At 41.4% G+C, this 21,164-nt stretch overlaps 1 protein-coding gene across 1 annotated transcript; it reads left to right on the top strand.

Annotated features, from left to right (window-relative positions):
- Positions 1-2,560: 2,560 nt before the first annotated feature.
- Positions 2,561-19,468, top strand: LOC306837979 (integrin alpha-3-like). Its single transcript, XM_079365875.1, has 29 exons — positions 2,561-2,651; positions 3,845-4,014; positions 7,377-7,504; positions 8,139-8,224; positions 8,450-8,589; positions 8,679-8,785; positions 8,956-9,048; positions 9,851-9,910; positions 10,001-10,151; positions 10,302-10,495; positions 10,583-10,671; positions 10,764-10,897; positions 11,350-11,427; positions 11,510-11,577; positions 12,848-12,984; positions 14,138-14,281; positions 14,474-14,571; positions 15,158-15,326; positions 15,801-15,887; positions 15,978-16,057; positions 16,168-16,245; positions 16,327-16,429; positions 16,504-16,680; positions 16,855-16,986; positions 17,344-17,454; positions 17,795-17,893; positions 18,018-18,143; positions 18,381-18,523; positions 19,267-19,468. Exons 2-28 carry the CDS (start codon positions 3,857-3,859, stop codon positions 18,489-18,491), a joined length of 3,138 nt encoding a protein of 1,045 aa, XP_079222001.1. The 5' UTR covers positions 2,561-2,651; positions 3,845-3,856; the 3' UTR covers positions 18,492-18,523; positions 19,267-19,468.
- The last annotated feature ends 1,696 nt before the right edge of the window (positions 19,469-21,164 follow it).

Here is a 21,164-nt window from a genome sequence, read left to right as displayed (position 1 = left end):
TTATTATCACTAAATGCCGATGATTAGCAGCCTTGTTAGCTTCACTGAAACAAGTTAACGTGACCAACATCGAAGCTTTTGTATTGAAGATCATTTAAAGTTTCAAGGCCCCTTTCATTTATTACGTCAGTAGGCCTAGTAGGCATAGTTGGTCGGCCATGAAGATTGCATGAGATAAATCTTTCAAGACCCAGAAAATGTTGGATCCTTTTTTTGACCGCTTTTGAAGGAGCTCTTGAATGGTACAGACTTCAACACATCGCTGCACACAGTCCGTTTACAAAAGCGCCATTCAGAGATGGCATTCCCTGAATCGAGATGCAGCCACAGAAAAGATATCTGCTGCAGCTGTCATCTTTTCAGAAGTCAGTAACATGCAACGGAAGTCAGGAGGTGCGCTGATGTTTTACTGAAATTGACAATGATGCTGAATTTTGGACTTTGCATTAAAGTTTAGATCGCTCTGACAGAAAAAAAAAAAAAAAAAAAGATTGTGTAAATCTGCATCCATGATCCTTAAATTTCATATTCATGGAGGTAGAAAGTTCGCCTCAACAAATATTGTATTATCTCTAAAAACATTTAATGATTACTTACTGTCAATTGTTGATCCAAAGTGAAATCAGTACTTCTGAGTCCTTTTAACTCACGTATCTGTACTTCTGTAATACAAAATGATGTCTGAGCTTCTTTTGTGTTCTTTAAGTTAGCTGGACCTGTGTTGTACATTCTGAAACTTTTGTACTGAAGATAAAGAGTTTTTTTTAATTTATTGTGGGTAATACAGTGAAGAGAAAAAAAGAAAACCAAGACAATAATCTCAATCATCACACGCCAAACAACAATCAGTGTCTTCCTGTTCAGCCCATCATCTTTATCTACAGAAGTGACTTCCTGTATGGGCACAGCAGGAAATGAAACACACAAACGCTTGTTTCCTAAACTGTGAAGGGACACAACATTGACTTTCATTTATCCCATGAGACACTCAACAACCTTTGACTTGTTTAACTGACACAGTGGGGACTCTCCTTGAAAAGTGTGTACAACACACGATTTCACAATTTCTGTTTCTTCTGTGTTGGTATATACTCGTTAGGTTGTGCAAGGTCACGGACAAGGTCAAATACATCATACAATACATCATATTGTATGATAAAGCCACTATGAGAGCAAAACAAAAGTGACCACTTGAAGCTGGCTCAGAAAGAGTCAATCAACATAGATCCCAATGCTAAACATGTATCGCAACATCGTTGACGAACAGGTACAAAAAGCAGTTTAAGAGTCACAGTATCACTTGGGTGGTAGAGTATAGCAAAAAAAAAAGCTTTTGATTGGCTCAGCTCAACCAATCAGTGCAGTTCAATTATATCAGGTTGTTTTGTAATCAGTAAGAATCTCAGTTTGTTTTCTGAGCACAAAGAGTCAGTTTTGATTGTGTTTGACTCAGACAAAAACAGGTGTGTGTCTGGAAAGTTGAGTCAGTGGTGCATTCAAGTGCAACTCCGTAAAAGAAGGCTTTGATCAATGAGTCTTTGCCAGTGCAAGGTTGACTGACGATAACATCCTTCCATCTCTGATTGGTTATTGTAGATAAGACCACAGGTGCTTAAGATAACCTATAAGTGCGTGTGTGTGACTGTGTGTCTGTGTGACTGTGGGTGTGTGTGAGTGTGTGTTAGTGTGAGTTTGTGGTTTTTTTTGGGGTCATGATTTTGAGTCAGAGATCAGTTTGGCCAATCTGAGCAGCTGTAGAACATTGGGGTTGCAGTTTGCTGACTTTAATTGTGCATAAACAATTAAGAGCTCAGTCTAAGATAACAAATACACAATAATTATTATCGTACCTCGTTGGTGTGTGTGTGTGTGTGTGTGTGTGTGTGTGTGTGTGTAAGGCTGACTGATTAACTGTTTTATAAAATTAGAAGAGCAGGAAGTAATCACAAAGACAGGAAGCGAAAAAAGGCCCAGTAGAAGAAGAAATTGTACATGTGTGTGTGTGTGTGTGTGTGTGTATGTGTTTGTGTGCGTGCGTGTTTGTCGGCAGTCAAAGTTCAGACCTCATATTGTTAGTCAAACATTCACTTTCACACACACACCACACATTAAAAACAAGGTTGTGTGTGTGTTTGTAGAAAGAGAGACAGACAATCAAGGTGCCCCTTTGCACGCCCAACTGTCCTGAATCCATTTATGACCTGTGTGTGTTCTCTGTTTGAGTGATTGTGTGTGTGCGTGTGTGTGTGTGTGTGTGTGTGTGTGTGTGTGTGTGTGTGTGTGTGTGTGTGTGTGTGTGTGTGTGTGGGCGGGTGAGCAGACAGAGAAAGAGAGAGAGACATGATTTCATTTCAGGGCGAGCGTGCACAACTGAAGAATGAGAATGAGAAAGCGAGGGAGGAAGGTGGAGCCACAAGGAGGGAGAGTGAGAAAGAGGCAACTGAGCGCGCTCAGATGAGTCTGACAGCAGACGGAGGAGTCATTCAGAACAGAGAAGGACTCGAACCAGTGACCTTCTTACATGCAACCTGATATTCTTTAACACAAAAAAGGAGGAGGAGGAGGGAAAAGAAAAGGATACAAAGTCAGACAAAGAGGAGGAGGGAGAAGAAGAAGGAGCAGGAGGAGAGGAGTGTCTGCAGAAGAAACAGGTCTGAACTTCCACTCTTCATATTAACCTGCAGATTTCTCTGATTTAGAATAAAAAAATTGTCATTGAAAGGAACATAAAATCTCTGTATTTGATAGAGGAATTTAAAAAAAAGTTAGTTATTCATACAAAGACAATAAATAACAAAATGAAGTTGAAAAGATATTAAAAAACTAGAGACAGTAATAAAATTGAAAAATATTTAAATTAATTTACTTGTCATTTGTCAACATTTACTTGTTACATGTCAAAATAAAGGTTCAATTCCAAACACAGATCTGGAGTCTGTCACAGTAAGTCCACTGAGATCTCCCTCTCATATTTTAGTTGCCAGTTTTCCCACTTCCCTTTTACCTTCTATCTTGATCCGCTTGAAGAGTTTAGAGTCTGGTCATCTTTAAAATGGGGAACTGGTTTATATGAAACTGATTGTAATACCTGCAGTGGTGCAGGTATCATGTCTAACATTAAGATGACAAACTGGTCTGACTTAAACATTATGAAGAGATACAAGACTCAGTAGTGAATAATATATTCTAGATACAATACAATTAAATAAAGTTAAAGCAGTCAGGGCGTGACTTTTACAAAGGGTTCATATATAAAAAAATATGACTGTAAACTGAGGTATGTCTATTGTAATCTTTACTCAACAAAGTGGTGCTCCAGTTTGAGAACATGATTGGTTGATTTGTTGATTTCCTCACACTCGTATAGTCCTGCTCGTCAGAGAACCACTCTGCCAGTGTTCAAACAGTATATGCTGTACCAAATGCAGCTTGCAAAGATTTGGCCATTTCACAATGCACGAGTGAGTCGTTTAACAACATGAAAGCAAAGTTCATGAATGAGCGCCAACACTGGAAGTGTGAAATCAAAGTGGACAAGCTAAACTGATCAACACACTTTTGTAAAAGTGTGAATAAGGACTGTGTTACTTCTAATTGAGACTTCTATCCTCAATCAGTGAAGACAATGTCAGATTCAAGCAGCGTGTGGAGGATTTTAATGTCGTGGATGATACTGACTCTGAACTGGATTTCATGGTGTCGTCTGCATAGCACATAAGTGTTTTTCTGTTTAGATCATTTAAGGCCAAGTGTGGAGCCCTGCGGTGCTCCTCAACACTTTTAAACCTTAATGTTAACACCTTGACATTCATTTTTCTTTCTGTTATTGTTAACATCCTCTCAGGCGACTGTCTCCATGGCAACAAGTGTGTGTGTGTTGCTGAGCCTGTGGGCCGGTGTGTGCGCTGCATCAAATCTGGACACGTCATTCCCGCTGCTGAAGACGGGAAGAGATGGAAGTCTTTTTGGACTGTCTGTTGCTCTGCATCAAGACCTGAAGACAGACACTTACCTGTAAGTAAACACCTGTCTGACTGTAACCGGCGAGCACACACCTGTCTGACTTACAGGTGTGTCAAGGTGAATGATTGACTATGTCGTTGTGTTGAACTTTGATCAGTATTCTGAAAGAGATGTGAGAAAGTATGATTTATGCAGTGCAACTGAAAAAAAACTAAACCACAGCCACTAAAAAACACTGCTCTGATTGGCTGACTGGTAACCACATGTTAAGCTGACAGACGAGGTCTGAGGTTTGTTATTTCAGAAGTGTGAGACACAGTTAAACTGCTGGGAAACTACAACATCATTCAAACTTATTGTGACTGACAACACATTTTGTGTTTGAGCTCCACAGTCTGATGAGACACTGAAGCATTTTCCCATTAAATGGCTGCTCCTTAAAAAAAAAAAACTACAAGTCCCATAAAGCATTACAGGTTCCCACAAAAATACTAAAATCCTTAAAATTGAGCATAAGCCCAAATAAGGAAGCCCTAAGGCCAGGTTAAAAAAAAAAAACAACCCACAAAGTACAGGCCTTGAAAAAAGATACAGCTCCCTTGAAAGGTTAAAAATTAAATCTGTAATGTCATGTTGATCAGCTATACGTTTGGTTCATAAAAAAACTGGTACATTTCTCATGGCTCCCTACTTCCGCTCGCATTACAAAACTAAAACTAGTGCAAGTAAAAAACACCTCTTAGAAACTCTTAGAAGAAACTACGATGAACTAAAAATAACAATGAGGCTATCATCATCCCAACGAGTCTGTTTCAAGGGTCCTTACTTTGTCATACCCCGTATCTCACACCCTGCTGAAGGATGAAATCTTTTAAATGACTCCATGACCCTTTCAATGACCTCTAGACTGTCAGTGTGTTTGTGTGTGCTGTGCAGTGTAATAATGTGTTTCATGAGGAATTCTATAAATGAAAAAGACTTGAACCCTGTTACACAACAGGAATTTACACACAAAGATACCAATACACACACACACACACACACACACACACACACACACACACATGCACACACAGAGTCAGGTGGATGCCCTGCAGTGTTAATAATGTGTTTAAATTCTCCTGATGTCTGTGAAAACATCAGATAGGGTAGGAGGGGGTGGTTCAAGGTGGTTATTTGAGAGTGATGTACGTATGAGTCCTGGAAACCTTGGTGCAGGTCAAACGACTCTGCAGCGATATTCAAAGAGGGTTTGGAGGAGCGATGGAGTCCTGCAGGTCCTTTTTAGAAGTCATAGAAGACTTTTGGAAATTCCAGGGGTCCTGGAGCACTCTCAAGGACTTATTACAGGCTTTGAGCTGGTTTTCAAGGGTCCCTCAAGGGATCATCTCCTCTTGGTACAGACTGATAAACTAAACAGTGAGTCAGAGTTCGGTGTTGAGTGATTTGCAGCAGCTGCCAGTTAAACTGATGCTAACTGGCCACTTTTATCTATTAGCTGTTAGCCCCTGGATCACTCATGTAAGGTCACTCAGAGGTCACAATGCTGTGAAAAAAAAATCTCTGCAGTCACCATGACGACTGCCTCTTTATGTTCTCTAATTGGATTGGCTACTAATGGATGGCTCATACACATACTCACACAGGCACACAAACAGTAATCTGGTTTCCTTTGAGAGTTCAGAGGTCAAGGGGTTATTTTGTTCTCTCGTTGGCTCAAAGTCCCGCCCATCAGATGCCTCCCCCTCTCTAATTGGTCAAAGCGACACATCCACCCACAGATCAATTATTATGAGGTTTTCAGAAGGTTGGAGAAGTCACAGATGTCTATGAATAAGTTAAAAAAGGTCATTGAGGAGATTCCAGAAGTCGTGGAAAATTAAGAGTTGTCATAAGGAAGCATGCCTGTTCATATCAGACAAGAGGTCACAGGTTAGACATGTGAAACTTTGTGACTTCATCAGCACATTAACACACCTGGGCTGAGATCAGATTTGTGGTCAGATGTCAACGAAATACCTGGATCAGATGCTGTGTATTCAGCTGGAAAAAGGGATCTCAGACCTGTGTGTGTGTGTGTGTGTGTGTGTGTGTGTGTGCGTGTGTGTGTGTTTCCCAGGACAGGAAATTAAATTCATAGAAAGACTTAAAGAGTATTACGCACACACAGACTCAAAACACATACCATAAACATCCATATAGTTCTCACCATCAAGCAGCTAGCTTAGCTTGTTGTCGTTGTTGTTCACACAACCAAAAAAACAACTTCACAATTACTCATTTAACCCAAAGACTCTCCCAATGATGTTGGAGTTCATAGACTATATAAAACATGGACGTAGTCTCAGTGATGTCACTTCAGAGAGGCCTTTTAAAGCTTATCAAAGGCATCATAGTGGAAATTTCATTACTTAGCATTCGATCAGTCGAGCAATGCCACAACCAAATTACTTGTTCAGCTCACAGAAAAACGAAACAACCAATCGCTGACTCTCCTCCTGTTTTAAAAACCTCCATTTTTTTATATCAGTCTGTCCGCTGAACCTTCCAGTAAAACGCAAATGGCCTTGCAGATAGGTCTTACCCCATATAGTTGACCTTAAGTTCTCTAAACAGGAGACCTGGGTTCAAATCCGGCCTGTGGCTTCGATCCTTCTTTCCATTCCTCACTCTCTTTACTAGCTGTCTCCTCTTTCCACTTTACTATTGAATATAGGCGCAAAGCCAAAAAACCAAAAACAAAACCTTAGAAAAACCCAGTATAACAGGAAACAGGCTTTACTGGTGTTACTGGGATCAGTGGCCTTACGTTTTGTAGGTACATAAGTGTTACTTGAAAGCTAACAGAGCTCACCTACACTCTTCTTTCTCTGTTGCAGGACATGGTGGAAGTTATTGTTCATAAGAGAAACAACCAAAGTCCTCTGTCTGTCATTGTCTGTTGCCTGTCCTTTCTTCGTGTGTGTGTGTGTGTGTGTGTGTGTGTGTGTGTGTGTGTCCTGGATGTCCTTTACTTTCAGACATGTCTTCACTTATTCCAGAAATGTCACGATAAAAAAAGTCACAACACAGCTCCAGTTTATAAAAAAAAAAAAAAGATGTCTATAAAGGTTTAAGAGGTCATTGAAAGCATTCCAGGTGTCCTTGAAGAAGTTCCAGGATTGTTTAAAAAGGTCCTGTAGTATATTCCAGAAGTCCTTGAAAATATTTATGGATAATCCATAACACACAGATGTATTTTGTTTTAAGGTCCAGGGTGCGTTACAGAATCCTGGATTATTTAAAGAAGTTAGATTTAAAGGACTCTTGCAGGAGTTCAAGGATGCTGATGAAAACCTTCCTTGCATCCTGAAAGATGTACCAGGTGCCCTGGATTGGTTATCTAAACTGTCTCACCTGTCTCATCCTCACAGATTATTGGCCGGAGCTCCCAAGGACAAGGCGGAGGCTAATGTACCAGCCAATAGGACAGGAGGTGTTTACAGCTGCCCAATCACAGCTGACCAATCAGAGTGTACCAGGATAAAGCTCATTGACCCAGGTGAAACGTTAGTATTTTATACATCGACCCAGGTAACAGGGGATAACTTCACCTGTAAAAACAGTAACAAAGGTGAGGACAAGTGAGTCCTCAAACTTTCAAAGGTGGGCTCTTATCTAAAAAGCCAAACATCCATATTGCTATGCCTCATGGGTAATTTTCTGGATCTTTTGTGGGAGAGTCTTGATTTCGCTTCTGCCTTTCCAGTCGTGGCTGTAGATCCTTCAGATCTGTTTTGTGTAATGTGGCTTAAGTAAATAAGTCAGATGGCTGTGACTGCGCTATAATGCTTGAGCTCTCAGCCAATCACAGAGAGTTAGACCTTTCAGGTTGTTTTTCTTTGATGTTATCTCTCTCCTGGTGCATTATGGGTTTCTCCATCGCTCAGTAAGCAGTGACAGCTGCAGTCCGGGAGCTTTTATCATACACAAAGACACACCAGGCATAAGCACTCTCACACACCAGACATAAGCTTATTCCTGAGTGGGCTCTAATCAGAGGTTACCACGGCAACAACGAATGAAAGTAGTTTTTTTTTAGTGTCCTGTCATAAAGTTTGCAGCCTTATAGTGTGTCACTCATAGTGTGTTTTTCTATATCTATGGTGTCACTCACGTTTGCTAACCTGTTTCAGACCAGCTTCTATCGAGTGATTGGGTTGAGGACATGTGGCTGGGCGTGTCAGTGGCCAGTCAGGGGCCACCTGGGGGCCGGGTCCTGGTGAGTTTGTGTTAGCTGGCTTTTTTCTCTTTTTGAATAGATGAAATTACATGAAAACAGTTGTGAAGAAAAAAGGAAGTGAAACAGAAAATAACAGAAGCTAAGGACAGAGGGACAGTTGGCAAAATACAAACATGACAATAAAATGTAGGGTAAAGTAGAAACAGTGTGTGTGTGTGTGTGTGTGGACTAAGTAACTAACCCCTCTCTGCATCTTCTCTACAGGCATGCGGTCATCGCTTCGTCAAACTGTATGGTTCATTCTATACCAGACAAATGATTGGCCAATGTTACGTCAGAGGAAACGACCTGCAGTATCACGAAGATGAAGCAGTGAACTGGCAGAGCCCGGATCTGTCCTGCAGGTAATTCACCTGACCGCCACATTCGAACACATGACAAAATATAAGACAGATTACCAAAGGTGTGTGTGTGTGTGTGTGTGTGTGTTTAGTCACGTTGGTGATCTCAACAATGAGGCTATGTGTACCATGGGGATTTCTGCAGCCATCACTCAGACTGAAATCATAGTTGGCGCACCTGGAAGTCACGCATGGCAAGGTAACACTCTCCTTGATGTTCCTGTTTGTAGTTTGTCGTATTTGATCAATAACCTATAACAAAACTGTAGCCTATAAGAAAGCCACAGTTGTGATTTCCATACAGAACAAAATAGCCACCATGTGAATATGTTGAATAGTATTTGTCAAACTAAACTGTGTGTGTTGTAGGTAACGTCCATGTTGCTTGGATGGATCCAGATGATCTTTATGACACGCGGAGGACCAACTTCCCAAACATGAATAATGGGAATATTTATATAGGTAAACTGTCCTACTTCTGTTTGATAGTCCTCACTGCATCATACGTAAACACACAAAACTCTGATGTCTATCCAAAAAAAAAAAAAAAAGTCCCAAAATCTGGACTTAAGAAATCATAGTCTTTTTAATAAACAGCCGTTTTTCACTGCTAACAGGAGCGGCTTATAGAGGAACTAAAGGCACATCCAGCAAACGGTTAATGATGACACTTTGTTAACCACTGTAAATGTCAACTAAGGTTGGCTAAACAAAAGAGGATTTTCGACAGACATCAGGCTGATTTTTAACATTAATATCCTCCGAACACACACACTGGACATTTCAGCCAAACCACTGACACACCTGCCATTTGACGGACCAGTTCCACAGTTGTTATTCAACAGACTCAGAAACTAGCGTGATCAAACATGACTTAATAAGAAAAAAAACAAATATAGAAAAGGATCGTTATTGTCTTCAAAGACTGAAAAGATGTTGTAGTCTCATATTTGTGTTTATATTCGCTGCCATGTTTGTGAGTACTTAGAGAATGCAACACCTGGTTGGTGACGCTTTCCAGTCTGCTCGCTCTCATTGGCTATTGTGAGTATTCAATTAGAGGTAGTCCAATCCGGTTGATAGCAAGTGGTAAAATAATCGTACTGACACCAACAAGCTTCAAATTTGAATCTTTGCGGTTTAATAGTCTAGTAAGTAACCGGCTTAACAGAGTGGAAGTGAGCTCACAGTGTCAGAGTATGTAAATATGATGAACATGAACAAAAACTTTCTCTGTGTGTGTCTGTATGTTTTTCCGGTGCAGGATATTCCGTCACTCAGGCTTTTCGTCTTCTCTCTCAGGATGAAGAAACCGTAGTAACAGGTGATAGGCTGCTTCAGTGTCAGAGAAGTAATCAGCTGATTGATTTATTACTTAAGTGATTGACTTATTGATTGTTGTGTTGGCAAACAGGAGCTCCAAAAGACAATAAAAAAGACGCTTGTGGCTCCGTGATGCTGGTCAAAAAGTCCAATCAGCTGGTGATACAGCAGAAGCTGCGTGGTGAACAGACCGGCTCGTACTTTGGTAATGCCGTGGCAACCAGCGACCTCAATAATGATGGGTAATCACATCCTGAGTCCTTTTGTTAATATGTCAAGTAATCACAAAAACAAAACACGAGAAATCATTTCTGAATATCAGACAGAATCTTAAAGTTAAAAAAAAAACGCTCCTTTAAATGCAAGTCATGGTCCTTTAATTTCTTTTGCAGGTGGAACGACCTGCTGGTGGGCGCTCCTTTTTACTTCCAGCGTCAGGAGGAGGCGGGTGGGGCTGTTTACGTGTACATGAACGCAGGAGGTCGGTTTGATTCTGCCCCCAGTGTGGTGCTGAGAGGACCCGTCGGGTCTGCGTTTGGCATGGCTATTTGTGCCGTTGGAGACCTGAACCAAGATGGCTTCCAGGGTGAGGACCTTGATGACCCTCTGATGAGGATGACCATGTTTACAGATAGTAAGATGAAGATCGGTTGTGATTTTTTCCATGTTTCAGACTTTGCAGTTGGAGCTCCTTTCCATGAATCAGGAAGCGTGATGATCTGGACTGGGAGCAAGGATGGGGTCTCTACGGAGCCGAGCCAGGTGAGACAGTAACCCTGTCTCTCTGTGATATCAGTGGATATGTGGATCTCCCCTGTAACTCTGCCTCTCCCTCGCTCGCTCGCTCTCTGCAGGTGATCTGGGGCAACACGGTGTCTTCTGGGTTCAGGACGTTCGGATACTCCCTGTCAGGAGGTGTGGATGTTGATGGGAATAAATATCCTGACCTGCTGGTGGGCTCTCTGGATGACACCGTTGCTCTGCTCAGGTTTAATGATTCTTTATTATCCCAATTTATTCTTATATTATCATAGAACAAAATTGGTTCCGTTTTATAATCATCCCAGTGAGCGTTCTTCAGTTGAAAACACATTTTAAACAGATTTAAAAGCGATTGTTTTTCCCCAACCACTCCCTGATTTCACCTGGAAATCTGCTCCTGTCCTAAGTTTCAGCACACATTCATAAACTGGAGTGCTTAAAAGCAACTGGGTTGGGGTGTAGGGTTGTAAAAATTTGAAGATAGCCATTGAAGAAGCTGTGTAGAATTTTTAAAAACAAATTGTACATTGGTAAAATGAATTCTGAAATGGACCGGGAGTCCAGTGGAGGGAGGCCAAAATGGAGGAGAAGTGCTTTTTTTTGTTAAATATACGTGTTAAAGAAGAAAGAAAAGTTGAAGCAGCAAAGACGAGTTAACTCGATTGATTTTTTCCTCAGAACTCGTCCAGTGATTCACCTGAATAAAACCCTCAAAGTTTCTCCAGAGAGGGTCGACACCACGGCGTGTGACTACTGGTGAGATTCACACCTGTAGCCTGGTAACACACTAACAGGTCCGAGCTAACAGGCTGACTCACTGGTTGTGTGTTTGTATTAGTATTCAGGTGGAGGTGTGCTTCTCTTACATGTTCAGCACTGGAGAGAAGAGCGACAGAGACAACATCAGTGAGTAATCCTAAATCACTTAATCACTTTGAGGCCATTAAAAATAAAGTGCTGTGTTGCAGTATAACAGCAGATTTTTCTTGATTTCCTGTTCTGGCTTGAAGAATTGTAAACACAATTGTCTTTTTGTAATTCTGTGGCTGTAATGTTTTCTATGGCTTGTCTGGATCAAACATTTCTGTAACGTACAAAAAAACACTAACAAACATGCAGTGGAAACCTTCTGAGTTCAGGGAGGTAAATTAAGCGTTTTTTTTCCGATGGCGTCTGGTGGCTTTAAAGAGATTGATGTAACAGCTTTTTCTTGTTAAACAGAGCGTCTTTCTGTTTAGTGCACAGACTGCTGATCAGCTGCCGTCGCTAACAGATGGTCAGTTTATTAGGACATCATGCTAAAGGGTCTGTTTATGGCCACGGTGATCATCATCAACCAGCTTCCTGTGTGTGTCTGTGTGCACACACTCAGCTAATTGGCCTGATTGATTGACAGGACAAAGCTGTCAATTAGCGACCACTGTTAATCCACAAAATGACACAAACAAACACACACACACACACACACGCATGCACTCAAACATCAGATGACATCACACTGTGTCCTTGTATGTCCTCATGTCCTTGAGTCTTGAGTGTGTGTTTTTCTGAATGATAAATCACATTACAGGACTGATATTACATTGGAGAAATAGACACACACACACACACACACACACACACACACACACACACAACCACGCAACACACACACACACTCAATATTCCTAGGGGAGCTATGTGTCCCAGTTGTTTCTTATTAATTTGACCAACCAAAGACAAGGCCCCCTTAATCCACCCACGTGCACACACACGCATACATGCTCGTACGCACAAACACACAAACACACACACACACACGAATGATGGCTCGAAATTAAAGAACCCACTCTTCCTTTTACGTTGCATTTTCCACACATTTTGTTTACATTTTACCAAGCAAATATTCAGAATAAGCGATCTATTCGAATGTTTGAATAAAGTTGTATATGATTTTTGTCAGAAAAAAACTACTTAAGCTTTTATAGAGGAGGATCAGCAAATAGATTAATCGTAGCTTTGTCCAAGCTTTGTCCATAGGGGGGCGACAGAATCAACATAAATCGGAAGTTTTCCTCAGTAGCTGTAACTTGGTGTTTGAAAATGTTTTGGCAATGAGTTATTGACTTTATGCTAGTCTGTGTGAATAACAGTGTCCTTTACATTTCTCTGTCTGTTTGTTTTTCATCCCTATTAGCTGTCCAGTTCACTCTGACCGCTGACATGGCCAGCCACGAGCCCCGCCTCCGTTTCCATAACGGTGGGCAGAGCGTGTACTCTGGTTTCCTGTCGATGCCGAAGAAACAATGTAAAACTCTTAAAGTGGGCCTTATGGTGAGACTCAAACACATACACAGCATTTACCTCAGCATTCATAGTTAGTGATAGCACCCCCTCCAGGCAGTGGTGTTCATTACAACCACATTTATGCTGACGCGTAAAACGATCATGGAGTCAACAGAGTATAAAAGGGTAACCTTGAGGCTCCAGTAATCAAGACAGATAAAAGCATTTAGGTAAAAAAAAAAAAAAGATATTGAGAATGTATTGAGTTGTCCACACTTCCTAGCCGCTGAGGTTGGAGCAGCCGTACATGAATCAGCCTCACAGTGTTGCCTGGGCGTCCGAGACGTCAGGTAGTACAAAAAATAAAGTTTTAAACCCAGAGATAAGTAGAGGGAGAAAAGTACCAGAGAAAATGTTTCTGATAAAGTATTTAGCTAGACTCTGATGTTTAATTAAAGGAAGTTTTGCCATGCAAGATAAGACATCCTTATTTTTAAATTCAGAGCTTCAATCAGTGTGCTGCTGACATACAGAAGTTCACATCCTGCTTCTCAACTCAAGGAAAAAACAGTAAACTAGTTTTACTGTACTGGTCACAACTTGTTGATAGAAGAGGATTTCTAAAACTGAACCTTTAATGAGCACTTTTTTCAGTCGACATTTTCAGTTGGTGTGGGAAAATCTAAAAGCGATCACAGGTTCAGGTAAAGGCCACAATCTCTTAGATGTACTCTGTCACGTCTTCACACAGTTTGGGCCACGTTTTCCTCACTTGTTTGCATTTTTGAGCTCTGTTGTTTTGTTTTGATCCGGGTCAAGAAGACAATTGTGTAATGACTTGTCATGTAGATTCCTCAAAATCTTGTTTCCTTAACATTCCTGCAGGTGATTATCAAAAACCCTCCCTCTGTTTTAAGCTTGGTTTCACTTCGATTAAATTAACAAGCAGAGACCTGAAATTTGCAGAGATTTTTTTTTTTGGGCTTATTTTCTGTTAAAACAACATTTTAATTTTGTGTTCTGATGAGAGCAGCAGGGACTTAACTTAAAACTGTTAACTCGTAACAATATTGGGCTGTCATGAGTTGATCTATACACAGAAAACAAAATATTGACAGCAACAGACAATAAGAAAAGTTGAAAAAGTGTGTTAAATGAAAAGTGACGTTGAGTTTCTGCTGCGGCTGTTTGTGTTCTGCAGGGTCAAATCCGAGACAAAGTCAACCCTCTGGTGTTCTCCCTGAACGCCTCTCTGTACGAGGAGCTTCCAAAGAAAAGAAACGCTGTACAGGACCTTAAACACTTCCCAGTGCTGAGCCACACACCTCGGCCTATCAGATCACAGGTGAGGACCAATGGATGCCTTCCAAATCCACAGAGCAGAGGTTACAAAAATGATTAAGGAGAACATCCTCCAATTCAATAACGACTGATTATGTTGAGTTAAAAAGAACTATGTATTTAGTTACAGTGACAAGTGAAACTCCCTTTCTGTCTAAACATGTCTTTACTGTTTTGGAATTCCTTCATCTATCAGATCCACATAAAAAAAGCGTGTGGTTCTGATAACCGCTGCCATAGTAACCTGCAGATGACCGCTCAGTTCACAGATGAGAACCAGAAACCCTTTCCCAAGTGAGTGAACATCTACAAACCACACAGAGGCTCAAGTATTCAGAAACATCACTTTAAAAGGGTTGCAGTGTTTGCTAAAATATTTGGTTGCCCATGAGTGAAGGACAACAGCAGCATGAAAAGAATTCATGCACCCACCCAAAGCAGTTGCACTTACAGTATTGGCTCGACAAAGACAGAGACATGGATTCACCTTAACTGTAAGGTAACTTGGACCTACCTTCACTTCACCCAAATTACTAAACCAGTACCTCTCACTGCACTGACTTTGAAGGACCTGGGACGTGACTTGGACATCAGTCTTTGGCTTGAGACTTATCTTGAATTAACCCTAGAAGACTTAAATGTTAGACTTGCCTTGAAGACTTGTGACTTGACTTTAAAGGAGCAGTATATTGCTCTGCCACGCAGCAATTCAAACCTGTACTGCCGTCCAGATTCAAAACATTGAAGAGAGCCGTCACAAAGGTTGATAATAGTCCTGACCAGTGTATCTTGTGTTGACTCATTAACCCGAACCTACCTTGGTTCGTGGCTGCCATATTGTGGTTTGTGTATTTCTGAATGAATGTCCGTGTGTTTCCAGGGAGAAGGAAATTCAGATGTGGAACTACACTGGCAATATCAACAGATTGTTCCTCGAGGTTAACGTCAGCAACACAGCGTCACCGGGGCGACCAGCAGAGGATGCTCATAATGCTTTTTTAAGTATAAGCATACCACAGTTCCTCATATACGCCGGGGTCCGAACAAAGGTAGTTATATGAAAGGTCTTTGTCCTCTAACTGTAAGAAGATAGAGAACATGACTGCAATGATGTACAGTTGAATCTGCAAAGGAGCAGATACTCAAATGAAAGCTGGGAATACAAATATATTTTGTGATAAGGCACCAGCATTATCCTGAAATTCTTCGGGCTTACTTGATATTTAACTTGACATTGGTATTACGTACATGGGACCTGTGTTCAAACTAAGGCTTCAACAAAATACATTGACTACTTTACTTGATTCTGGCTTGATCCGAAGGTCAAAGCAGGATTTTAACACGTTGTTATATGAGCTACTTGTTTGTTCCTGTTTCTATTGTATATTGTATTTTGTTGACGTAAAGCACGTTGTGAAAAGTGCTATATGACTAAGGTTTACTTACTTACTACCTCAAAAGACTTTTCTGAAATGACTTCTCCTGGAAGACTTGATTGAGTCCTTTGTTTGTTTGTCCTTCAGCATGGCGTCAAGGCGGCAGTGGAGTGTTCTGTCGAGGATACAGTTCTTCTTTGTGAGCTGGGAAATCCATTTAAAAGCAATCAGATGGTAAATATTGTTCCTATCGATCTATAAGTGCTTCTACTACTTTCTGTATAACTGCTGTGATCTGATTCTTCTTTTCTCCTCGTATCACAGGTTCAGGTTTTGATTATATTTCAGCCGTCTGAGATCAGTTTAGAGACCAGAGAGATTCAGTCTGTGTTGCAGCTTTCCACGTATGAAACACACACACACACACACACACACACACACACACACACACACACACACTTTAGTTGATGTTTGTCTTTAGACAGTTACTAAGTCTATGTCTCTTTCTCTTCAGGCTCAGTGAGCAGTCAGATCTATTACCTCTCCCTGTCTCCATGTTGGTGGATTATTCACTACGGACATCTCTTATTCTGTAAGTTAGAATATTGTATGTGCACTTCAATGTTATCCTTAAACTCAATCACCTCATCACTCTTATTTTTTGTCCTGATAGGATAAATCCGCCGGGCTTCACCTCCTTCAGTGGTGATGTCATGGGTGAGTCGGCAATGAAAACCACAGAGGATGTTGGCAGTCTGGTGGTTTTTACTTTGCAGGTATGTCAAGACGCAGTCTGACTATTTCTAGACCATTAACAGACCAGGTGTTAATCTAATATCTACTCTGATAGGTCCACATCCAAGGGAAGCCATTGGGTCACCTTGGTAACCTTGAGGTGGAGTTTGATTGGCCAATGGCGGTGTCCAACGGGAAGTGGCTGCTGTACCTCACAGAGATACGCATGAACGGTACTTCACAGTCTCACTGTGCTCCGCCCGGCAACATAATCAACTCCCTGAACCTCAAGGTAACTATAGAAATGTCAGCGTCCCATTAGCTCAGTCAGTCATTTTTTCCTGGCAACTTTTTTTTATTGCATGTCAGGGAATACCTTTTTATTGATGTTTTATTGGCCTCATTTGGTTGTATTTTACACGAATCCCTTAGTCCTGTGACACTCTGTTTTTTCCTATTTGCTTAGCGGTCAAAGAAGGACCAGAAAGAGAGACGGAGGCGGAGTCTGGAGGAGAAAGGGGAAGAGAAAATCGACTCCCAGGGAAAAACTTTACCTGTTCTCCACCTGCAGGGAAAGAAAAAGAAGTCCTACACTCTGGTATAAACTCACTCGTTCTGTAGCTTTGCTCCAGTTTTCCATGCAGTACTGCTGGCGAGCGAGCTAGCTAGCTAGCTAGCTAGATAAATAGCTAGATAGATAGATAGATTGATACTTTATTGATCCCGAGGGAAATTCAAGCTATCACCAGATCATGAGTTACAGAAGCTTTGGTCACATCCTTTTTGTAAATTTCTTTGTACGAGATGAAGAAATTGTAAGTGGTAGTTGTGTCTGAGGATTGTAACTTGATTTCTTTGTCAGAGTTTATGACAGATTCAGTTTTGGGACTTGGGCTAGAAAATACATTTAGATCATTGTAGTCCAGACATGTATGTGGGTGTTTCGTCTGTGCAGGACTGTGTCCATGGGGCTAAATGTGTGAAGTTCACCTGTCCGCTGGTCAACATGAACAACTCAGCGACCCTGACTGTCAGAGCACGACTGTGGAACTCCACCATGATTGAGGTAGAAACGATCCTTTAGCTTGGAGTCTTAGCGTTTTTTTTTTTTTTTTGCACATTTCCTGCCCGGTTCAGTCACAGAGTTTTCTGCTGCCATTTGCCATTAGAACCACTGTACACCACTGTACATTGGTGCCTTGCTCAAGGGCACCTCGGCAAGGCCCAGGAAGTGGTCTGGCCTCTCTCCAGCTACAAGACGAATTTCCAGATATTTTTTAGCGAAAAAACTATGATTGCCTTGATGTAGTGATCCTAAATATGACAAATGGCTCATCTTGTTTTTCTGCTTTTTACTGGTGTTTCATAGTACATCTTTAAATCACGTCTTCTTCTGCCTGTTTCAGGACTACAGTGATGCTGGTAATGTGTTGGTTCGAAGCCAGGCGACTTTGAAACTGCAGACGAGCAAACCCTCAATCAGCATGGAGTCTCACAGCACAGAGGTTTCTAAGCTGCTAATGTACTGCTAGCGCCCGTCAGAGGCTGTCATGTTCTGATCAGACACCATTACAATGTTTTGTAGTTCCTATTTTTTTCCTCCTCATTCAAGGCGCTCTTCTTCTGCAGATTGAGATCCAGATTTATCCAGACCAGGGGCAGTATGTGGACTCTGGTGCCCCGCTGTGGATAATGGTGGTGTCTGTCCTAGCAGGAGTCTTTCTGCTGGCTCTGATCTGCCTGCTGCTTTGGAAGGTAACCTTAGTTTTATCATTAAGAAGAAGTCCACCAGACACAACACAAATCTTAACCATGTGTGCACAACACCTCCGTGTCTCATCATCACAGGGTTTCCAGGTCCACTGGGGACTACTGAAGTCTACTAATGATCATGTGTTTCTGTGTAAACAGCATGAAGAATAAAGTATTTTTGTAATGTGATCACCCACTCCTAGTTGGTAAAGTTCAGTTGTGTCGCCCCCTGCTGTTCAGTGTGGTTTCTTCAAGAGAGCCAGCACCAGAGAGCTGTACCAGCCAAAGACCCAGAAAGCCCACATGAAGAGCCAGCCGTCTGAGCATGAGAGGCTGGACCAGGAGCTCTGAGGCTGGGTGCACTGCTGCCAGGGAGCCCTGCTGTAAGGACCGCCTGCTGGACGACTCCCACAGACCACGACTGACTGTTTCTGACTGTTTACTAGCTGATTGTAACTCTTCTTGGTCACTGACTCTTTCAGACTATGACACAGTGTTTCTGACTGTTCCTCCCTGTTTCTTACCGGTTCACTCTCTGATTCTTGCTGGTACATACTGTGTAATGAACTGACTGATTCTAAATATTACTGACTGAGTTTCTGACATGTGACAGACTGGTCTGACTGGTCTTGATTAGTCAGTGCTGGCTGATGTTTTCCTCTGCCTTCTCTGGATAAAGCTTTTCACTTCCTTCCTTCTTTCCAGCTCCTCTGACTCTCGCTGCCTTTGATTGTCCAATAACTCTGCTGATCTTTATTATTCCTGTTTGTCACATTTCCTCTGCTTACATCTGACTGATTTTTGATTAATCATCTATTAATCTAATTCAGTGACTAATTGCATTTATGTTGATGTCAAAGGATTTCTCTGTCTCTGTCAGCCTAAATAATGACTTACATGTATCTATATTTGATGCCTTTAAATGGCAAAGGTCCAAACAAATTAAAAATATAGATCGAAGAAAGTAAGTCATATTTACTAATGAACATTTTTAAAAACAATTAACATTAACAGAATAAAGTCTGTCCTCTTCACCCTGTTCATGCATCTACTTCCTGTTTACCTTCACCATGTCAATGTATCCACTTCCTGTTTACCTAAAGCCTGGTCTATGTGTTGTCTGCAGTGTGGTTTCTTTGAGCGTCGGAGGACGTGGCGGGCTACAGTGCTCCACCAGGGGAGGATTCTGGATAAAGACCAGCAGCAGCAGCATACTGACGCTGATGGTTTCCTGATCCAAGACCAAAGGTCATCATCCAGAGGCAGGAAGGCTCCGAAACACTGGGTCACCTCCTGGACTGAGACCCACTGAAGCTGCGTTCACACTGCACCTGATTATTATTTTTTTTTATGACAGAAAGATTTGGGCCACTTTTATATGTGGTTTCCCAAACGGATACAGACCACATTTAAAAGGTGATGAAAGCAGCCAAACAAGCTGATGTGAGCAAAAAAAAATAATAATTAATTGAGAATTACGGCTTGCAGTGTTAACGCAGCCGAACAGAACAGTCATATCCATGAATTACATTTTGAACTGGACCAACAATACACAATATGTAGACCAAACCAGTTCGACACAGAACTGAACCAAAACATTGTGACCATAATCGAGCCAAACCAACTAACCACGAACGAGACCAAACCAGATCAGCACATCCAGAACTGTATCAAGTCATCCTGGACCAGACTGAGCCAGACCAACCTATCCTAAACCCCCTCAACAAAAAAAGAACAATACTTCCTGTATCAGACCAAACTAACCCAACAAAACCTGAACCACGATGGACCCGATCAACACATTCTGAGTTGCACCAAGCCAGACCATCCTTTTACGAACCAGACCGAACTATCTATCCTGGACTGGACCAGCATAGCCTTGACCAGATCAAACCACAAGATCATCACATCCTGAACCTCACCAATCTGTCCTGGACCAAACCAGACCAGAAAAGGGCCTTCTGAAGAGAACCAAACCAGACCAACTCATACGACTCAAATAAACCCACACATTCTGAAACTCCACCAACACATCCTAACCTGGTGAACAAACCCTGAATCAGACCAAAATAATCGAGCCCTATTAAGGACCGACACATCCTAAACCAGTCCAATGTCCACCAGACCAAATCTGACCAACACAACCTGAACTACATCAAACTAACTCGGCTAAAACTGCCTCAACGACATCGAGACATTCTGGACCAAACCAGGCCAAACTGAACCCAACACTGCCATTTTAATACCTGCCTTCTTGTGTGTATGTGCGTCTACTGCCCAACGAAAACCTTTTTAAACTGTTTACAGATAGTTCTGTGTTTATTCACAAAGATACAAGGGTTTTTTTTGTTTTGTTTTTTTAAATGTGTATCTGTGGAAAGTATTTCCCAGCATCCCTGCTGCCTCTGAGTGAGGTCAGATATAAAAGTACTGAAGGTGCAAAACAGAAAGGTAAAAAAATAAAAAATACAGTCAGGACTTTGTGTGGTGTTGCATTCAAGTGCTTCAGGAGCCGACAAAACAGCTTCAGCAAGTAGAAATCTAAGAGCCGGCTTGTAAATGATTGTTTTTGTGTCCTTTTTTTAGATGTTTTATATCATTGTAATAATTCAATCTTTGAAAGCAGCACATGTTTGTGTGTATTATTATGTGGTGTGTCATCACTGTGGTGAACTGTTGTCAGTATGTTTCCTGTTTGTTGATGACATTAAAGTATTTTTTGATAGATAAGTGGTCAGTTCTTGTCGTGATGCTTTCGTTACCAAACTGTTCATGTAATTCGATCGAAGCTACAAAATCAGGACATAAACCATAAACAAGGAAATAACTTAACTGTGTAAATGACATTTAGAGTTCAGTCAGATCAACCAGAGGTCATCAAATGGGAAAACTCAGAAGTATCCTGTTGAAGAAATATGATCCAGGTTCACGACACAGTGACAAAAGTAATAAAGTTTTAATCTGTTGAAGCTTTTCTGTTTTCTAATTACCTTTGAGCTTCACCGTATGACTCGGATTATTCAA

The sequence above is a fragment of the Symphodus melops genome, assembly GCF_947650265.1.
Source record: "Symphodus melops genome assembly, chromosome: 17".
NCBI classification, from domain to species: Eukaryota; Metazoa; Chordata; class Actinopteri; order Labriformes; family Labridae; genus Symphodus; species Symphodus melops.
The sequence above is the reverse complement of the archived record's forward strand: the minus strand, read 5'-3'. Positions and strand labels throughout refer to the sequence as shown.